General features: G+C 38.5%; 1 protein-coding gene across 2 annotated transcripts in view; it reads right to left on the bottom strand.

Annotated features, from left to right (window-relative positions):
* Nucleotides 1–4,642: 4,642 nt before the first annotated feature.
* CCSER1 (coiled-coil serine rich protein 1) overlaps nucleotides 4,643–8,273 on the bottom strand; it is a 1,157,679-nt gene continuing 1,154,048 nt past the window's right edge. Inside the window, exon 10 of one of the 2 annotated variants that reach the window (XM_075066155.1) lies at nucleotides 4,643–5,324. In XM_075066155.1, the coding sequence (XP_074922256.1) occupies nucleotides 4,839–5,324 (486 nt within the window). In that variant the 3' untranslated portion in view covers nucleotides 4,643–4,838. The remainder of the gene's footprint in view (nucleotides 5,325–8,273) is intronic. The other variant, XM_075066156.1, reaches the window with a different exon arrangement.

Here is an 8,273-nt window from a genome sequence, read left to right as displayed (position 1 = left end):
AGCTTAATAACCAAGTAGATGCATTCTGCAGGGGCTGAACTTTCTGAATAGTCTTAAGTATTGCTTTTGTAGGGCACATTACAGTACATCTCATTTAGAGATGATAAAGGTCTGGCTGAAGTGCAGGCCTTACCTGAAGGAAAAGGCTGCAAACTTCTTTCTGATCACAGATTATAAAAATCTCTATTGGGAACTGACGCTACCTGTCTTCCTAGAAGCAGGTGGGATCAGTCAGGAGCTTGAGGTTGTGAGCCTGCATATCAGATAATCTCTGCCATTCCTTCCTATTGCTTTCCCCATCCTGTAAGCCACATATCTATTTTCTTTGGGTTGAGCTAGTCATCATCCACACACCATTCAGTGAAAGACTGAGTAAATCAAACCAAAACAGTGGTTGGGCTGGAGGAGATGAAAATACAGACACCTGTGATATCCATATTTGAAAGACACTGGAACTCAGATAACTTCACTAACTCCCCACCCCCAACAGCCCTGTAAACACCAATAAGAGTTCCACTTCTGTGCACTGATTTACACTGCACTTAACTTATTTATGTTAAAAGTATACTCAGAGTTTTGGCAAAGGACATGATGCTGCTCTATGGTAAAATCAGAAGCTTTTGTTTATGCACTAAATGCCATTTTTCACATATCTTACATTTTCCATTTAAAGCTGAGGAGGCATTGGCAAGTTTGATGATGGCTGGGGACTTGCATAAATCTAGCAGAACTTTAAATGCCATATGTGATCCTTATCAGATGTATCCTGGAAAGGATTACAGTAGTTAGCTAGCCCATTCATGTACATTGCATGGCTTAGATTAAAAACCATAGGCCAGATCTTGAGGTGCAGTACATCAGCATAGCTCTATTGAAATGAACAATGCTACACCAGCTGAGGGTATAGCACAAGAGATAAATCCTATGCGAGAGCATGATAACCGTAACAGGAAGGTCACAGATTACACCATGTATAGTGGTGAAGATACAGCAGCCAGACATCAATATTTTCAAATTGGTGGAAAATAGCAGAGCTGTTTATTGCGTAGGCATCCTATTTAAAATACAAAAGCTGACATGACTACTATTATAATGTAATTGTGAGAGGGACAGAAAAGTTTCAGCTAAACGTTCAGATGCTTATCTGAACATCTTCCATCTAGAACCAAACCTTGACACTGCCACGGAATATTCTCCTGTAAGACTTCCAGTAAAGAGGAAGCCAGACCCAGAAAGTGCATGAGCCGAAGGGTGGATAAATGTCAGAATGACAAGCAAAGAATGTAAATGAAACTCAGGGGGAAAATCCTGTCTCCCTGCCCAGGGGTAGCTGGCCCTAGATGCAGCAGCAGTTTTGTTTCAGGAATGGTGTGTCCTGGAAGGAGCACGTAGAGTCCAAATGCACTGCTGTGCTAGTGAGCATAATACCAGTGTGCAGGATTGTGGTGAGGGCAGGGTGAAAGTGGACTGCAGTTGGTGGATATGCAACTATACAGATCTCTCCCCAGGTTGGGGGGAAGGGATGGTCTACATGTGAGAGGAGAGTTGCCCTATTGCTTTAATCGTGCCTGTGAAACAGCTTCAGAGCTATAAGTGGCCTCCAGAGCCCCCACAGAGATCTCTTCAGTGCATAGCCTAGTTGCACAGTCACCATGAACAGAGGGCCCACACAAAGTCTATGAAGCACTGTCAAGGATTAAATGGTACCTAGGCCCTTTGAACAAGGGGTGAATTTCATTCCTGATCTACAAAGAACAAAATTTGGGCCCCCGTGTCCCAGTTAGATAGTATACCATAACGTATTGAAACAGTTATGTGGAAGAATACAACCTACTTAGGTAACACTAGTTATACAGCCTTTCAGATGTGGCTCCATTAAATTATAAAAAATATTTAGGGCATGGAAAGAATGCTTCCCATTCCAAATGTTGATTTTGAAGAAAAAATGGGACATCTGATTCAAATGGAAACAGTTTTTCCTAAGGGATTTCCTTCTCCTTAAAACGTCCTTTAAGACACCAACAGGTCTGAAACTCACAAGAAACAATTTGCAATAGAAATTTTACAAGAGTTAAGCTTTATGTTTTACAGACACAGAGAAGAGAAAAGAAAAATCTGTGGCAAAAGTCCTTTTTCCCCCTGGTGTCATGTTTTTGGTTATGCACAGCCTGGAAGATATGTATAAATCGTTTTTATACATGAAACTGTCTTAGAAAACTAGAGATTTTAGTACAAAGGAATCAATTCACTGAAAGAATGTCCACATGCTGTTGCTTTATGAATTACTATACATACAAGAGGATCACACAAAGGACCCCTGTTTTACAGATTCTGCTGTATTGTACATTAACATGTGGCTTACTCCCGTCTCAGGGCCAGCTTTACAGTTAGTATTACAAATAATATTAAAACAATGCTGAAAATACTGATACAAAACAGCTTCAAGATATTTTTTTAAAATATCCCTCACTTTAATTGACCTGTTTTCTCCAGTTTTTTTGAAAGTTTCAGCTTTAAAAAAGATTTTCCAAGAAAATAGTAGCATCTAAAATGTTTTTTGAAATGTGTAGATTATTTAAAAAAAAACTAAGTGTCATCCAAAAGTCCATTTTTCCAGGAAAAAATCAACTATAAATACAGTACATCAGTTCAAATTGAAGAGGTTTTTATGTAGTATAGTACATTTGTGTCCTGGAAAAAAAAATGCCCTTGATTACAATATTTTAATTTATTTACAGATTTGAAATACAATTGCATACATCAACTCTTGAGAAAGGCCAGGCTGAAATCTGTAATTAATAATCATTGTTGTCTTTTTCAATCTACCATAACCTTAAGAAGTTGCTCAGATGAAAAAATGGATCTAAATAGTGAAATAATGGTACTACTATTTTGTTTTTTAAGTCTGTAGACTACGTGTATCAAAGCAACATTAGGAGTCTTGAACCACCCTACTTCATTCAACAAAGCTGTTTTTGCAGTTTTGCATTGTTCCATTTTGGCAATAACAACACAGAAAGACAAACATACTCACTTTGTTTCTATATATTCACCTTGATTCACATGTGCCTAGCTCTGCAAATCCAAAGTTATCACTATAGCATATTCAGACAAACGTTGGTGTCTTCAACAGCAGATGATGTCTCAAAACTAGCCCTAATTGGAAGCCTCAATAAACAGAAGCCTGGTGATTCAAGGCTACTAAAATGGCTCTGTAGCACATTTTCCAAGGCCTGTAACCCAAGTGTTTCTTCCCCCAAGGAGTCTTTATACAAATCTGATAACTGGATTGCGCGGCTAGGCAGATGTTATGCTTACTTGTAGGTAATTGTTATCCTAGTATATGGTATCGTGTGCATTACTTGACTGCTGAACTTTAGGCGTTTCATTTTCTATTGGTTGTTTAGCTACTTGAATCTTTCTTTGAGTAAGGATCTGCTGAACCCCTTCCTCTTCCTCCTCCATACTTAAATAAAAAGAGAGGTGACCTTATTCAGATTTATTGGTCCGCTTCTTATGCCCTGAAATGCTTGAGATTCTTGTTATTCAAGAGCTATTATATGTCTTATTATTCAAACAGATTACCTGCCATCAGAGACATATTAGGCTAAGAATCAAGTTTTGTATATGCCACATTTAGCATATCTTGTCTTAGTCACTCAGTTTCAAGTCTGCTGGAAGGGACAACCAGGATTTTATGTCATTGGCATGTTTGCAAGCTCTTCAGTGTGATTAGATTACTTCAAATTCCTCTGAGACTAGAATGCTGTAGGTCAGCTAGGAATGTATGGGTTTCAACAGATGGGTAATATGACAAATAGACTGCCAAACATGCAGAGTTAGTCCAGGTCATCAACTTTTCCAGGTCATTAACCACAGATGTAGCCTTGGAGACATGCTGATTTATATTAGAGTAATTTGGACATCAGCCGATAAGGACTGGGTAAGGCAATAGAATTCCTTTAGTCTTTCATCCATTTTCAGTTTGATACACTGGAATGTGGCATGACATTAGATGATGACACAGCACGATAGTCTGTGCTGTTCAATGCATGAGTGATGTATCATCTGTGAAAGTACACCAAATATCACTAAAATGTGACATCATAATACAACAAAAATAGTAAAAAAAACAGTTTTTGGAGGATCAAACTGTCACTCTCAATTTGAATTCCAATTACTCTGAAATCCTTGGTGAACTTGTGTGAACTGAACATTTAGAAGAAAATTAAAAGCAGTCTCTTCCTGTGTTGGTGTGATGAGGCATTCTCAAAATTCACACAACAGAAGCCAGCGAATCTCTAGTTTATATGTGAGCAAATTTCATTGTTCAAAGAAACAAGAAACATGATACAAAAAGAATGCCTCAAAGACTTCAGTCTCATTATCTCCCTTGTCTCTATACAATTCAGGAGTGTTTCCTAGTTATTTACCTACTCATTCCTCACATCTACTTTCACAGTAACATTATTAAATAAATACATTGCTATTTGAAATCACCTGCTGGAAAACTTCAATGTTGTCAGTGGTTCACAGCGGCAAAAAAATGAGAAAAATATTGGGCCTATTTTGGACTAGAGATTCGAGCAAGATGGTCCCATTTATTATACATATGGTGACTTCGTCAAGACAATTCAATCTAGTTACTTAAGTTAACATGCTAGTCCACCCGCATCCCCACCCTCCCTAAACAGGGAAAATATGGAGCCCATGTACAATGTTAAAAGTTAAAAAATTAAAGGTAGCAGCAGATGAGAACTTAAGACTGAGCTCTAGATGAGCAACGCTCCCCCTTAACTGACTTTATTTCCTTCTACAACAAGAATATGAGGACTCATTTAGCCATCTTTTTGGCCTAAAGTCTGCAGCTCTGCTGTGTGTAAGTTGTGGTGGAGGAAAACATTTTTCCTGCTGTACATGTGTAAGGAGATGGGTCCCCTCGGAGGCTGTCCAAATCTCCCCGTGAAAGTGGAATACTGCCGGGGTATAGTAGTCTGATCCTTCGGTGCCCCAGCCAACCCTGGGAAGCTCTCTGTCTTGGGTGTTGGCTTGGTTGTACTTTGTGTAGCGCTGGCCAAAACATTCTGGGTGACCTCTGAAGTAAGGGTCTCATATGTGTCTCTTGTGTGCTTGATGACTTCCACTATTTCTTTATCTTTCAGGAGGTTACTCAGACACAGACTTGACAGCTGACAGCTTTTGCTTTCATAGGCAGTTGCTTGGTTGCCCAATGAATATCTAAAAGGGTCCTCGGTGGGAGTATGTGCTGATTTTCTGTCCCTTGTGTTGAGGTTTTGGCTCACAACTTTGTTTAGATATGTAGCCTGGGGCGGGGGGAAACAGAAATGGGAAAAAAAAGCATTAGCAAAAGCACATATTAAGAGCAAAATGTCACATAGCATGCAAAACACTCTTGGTGGTGACTGCACAGGCTAGGCATTCAGTGTTGGTTGATTAAAATAAGAGATATCTCCAGCACTAGGAGAACTCAGGGTACTGTCAGCATAAAATGGAAATATTACTTGTTTATATTTTTTAAAAAACTTTGAAAAATGGATTTAGATATGTAGAATTTGCATTAAAAATCTAGTTAACTTGAAAAGACATATTCTGTAATGAAACAACTACACAGAGAGGTCCCATGACTCATAACAGGTTTTTTGAGCCCATCTTAATCATAATAGTAATTAATACCTAGAAAACCAGTTCTGAATAACTTTGTCTCAGTTCAACTTAGAACATGCTTAACTTTAAATGTGTGATATAATTTCTAGTTACCATAACTAAGGGTTGGTGGGTAGTAATCGATCTATTGGGCATCAATTTTTCATGTCTAGAGTAGACACGGATAATCAATCCCCGATTGCTCTGCTGTTGACTTTGGAACTCCACCACGGTAAGAGGCGGAAGCAGAGTCGACGGGGGAGTGGTGGCCATCGATCTCACGCTGCGAGGACACGAAGTAAGTGATTCTAAGTCCATCTACGATATGTTGACTTCAGCTATGCTATTTTCATAGCTGAAGTTGCATATCTTAGATCGATCCCCCCATGTAGTGTAGACTAGACCTATGTCTCCCTTACACTGAAGGCCAGCAGCAGCAACTATTGACTATGTTCCTGATAAGCTTTCAGAACTTGAAATTTAGGCTCATATGTATTCATAACAAAACTTTATGTCTGTATATTTTAATATCAAATGTCTAACTCCAACTTGCCTGAAAAAAAAAATATTCCAATGCCACATTTAAGTGAATTTGGAAAGCAAATTCTCCATGGAAGAAGTCAAAAACACTGAAAATCCATTTCTTTTAATGACCAAAAATGTGTATGCATGAGAGGGAAACACACAGACATTGTGATGTTTCCAGGGAGTTCTTTAAAAGGTATTTTATAACTTTCAGTGCATTTTATAGTTTGCTCTTCTTTCAATAAGTACTAAGGTTACCATTACCAAACTCCAGTTATTATTTGAGAAACAGGTTATAATAGCATCAATTGCACCCTATTTTAAAAGTTATTCTGGAACATAATTTTCCCTCTGTTTTATATCTCTGTCTCACTTTCTTGGGTGCTGTTCAGCAACCTAGTTCTGTCATTCACTTGTGCTAAAAGACCAATATCACACTATAACTTTGTTGCCACTGAATGCTGCCAGGACATAGTGATTACCTTTTGACATTTATACTGCCATTTTCTTTTATGTGCTCAAGCATTGCAACTTGGAGCCAGGGGAATGAAATCGACTCCCAAGCCTTATACTCTGAGTTTGCTAAACAGTATTTTGAGATATTTCAATGAATCCATAATGAGATTTTTCCATGAGAAACTGAATCAGTTCACATCGTTTTCTATTATTTTTTTATTAATCCCAAATGAAGGGTAAAATAAATACAGCGAATGTGGTTTATATACTACTATATGAAGGGGTGTCATAGGCGTGGACAGATTACACTGATGCACAGGTTCAGATTCTTTTGGAGGCATTATGTACCAGAAACTGTCTTAGACATTTGAAGAGGGATTTTCAAAAGCACATAGTATTGGCCTAACAGGAAAATTGGATGGATACAAAGAGAAAATACCCATTGGCCACACCACCCTAACATTAACAATATTTAAACATCATTTAAGCAGCCACATAAAAAAAATCTCAAGGCAAATAGTTTCAAAATATTATTGTATGTTTTTGTTGACATGTGATTGAGGCTGACATGACAAACAAAAAAAATTAGTCAGGTTTGCCATTACTCAGAATTTTTTGAACCAGCCACTCACAATAAGAGGTGTGTGAAAAATCCAGAATGGATTGTAAGAATACCTGGTGGGGGGGGAGGGGGGGGAAATCATGTTCCCGTTTTAAGTTGCTGAAATGTTGCAGGTTTTTACTTGCCAATGGATCAACTTCCAGGAGACATGTTCCGCAGTATTTCATGCTAAACCCTCAGCATTTGGGGCTTGAGTCTCAGCTGCACCCAATATACACTAGATGCTGCTGAGAGGCAGGGCCCCAATCCTGGGGCAGACTCCACACCATCCTGCTCTCCTGCATAGCTTAGAGAAGCCTCAAAGCTGCCGTAAACTTTGCTAGCTTGCTGAGCTCCAGGAAGCCAGTATGCTAACTGGTGTTTGCTGAAGAGCAACAGAAGTCCAGCCATGTTCCTCTTCTTTAAGTCATACTCCCTGCACCATCTGCAATCTCCTCCATGCCACGGGAATTCCCAACTGACTACATCTACCCGCTTTGTGGATACTTTGCTCTCGAGATCAGCCAAGGGGACTTTACATGGGAAATAGTGTAGCCTATAATGTTTCACAACATTAGACCCTTTTTTAATATATAGAATAAAATGTATACATCTCATAAATTGTATGCTGTATACATTTTTTAGTTTCCAAAGACTGACACACAATTTTCAGCCAAAAGGAAATGAAAATGTACATTTCCTTCTGAAATGTCTATTTGAAACAAAAAAATAAGTTGTTTTAAATTTTCTGGTCAGAAAATAAAAAATGTCATCAAAATTGACTTTTTCCTACTGAAAATTTTTATTTCAATGAAATGACGTATTTCATAGGGATTTCCAGTTTAATTTTTTTGACCGGTTCTGCGAGATGGTCGTGTGTGGACAATATGAACTGTTTCCAATCTCAGCTGTTTTAGAGCTATCCACACAGGCACTAAATCAGTTCAGACTGAAATGGTAAAGACTGAACTGGTACTTATGCTTGCCATAAAGAATTCTCATTGAAATGATTATCTGAATGTGCGTA

This window comes from Chelonoidis abingdonii, chromosome 5 (assembly GCF_003597395.2).
Source record: "Chelonoidis abingdonii isolate Lonesome George chromosome 5, CheloAbing_2.0, whole genome shotgun sequence".
In the NCBI taxonomy this organism is placed as follows: Eukaryota; Metazoa; Chordata; order Testudines; family Testudinidae; genus Chelonoidis; species Chelonoidis abingdonii.
This window is presented reverse-complemented; position numbering and strand designations above follow the sequence as displayed.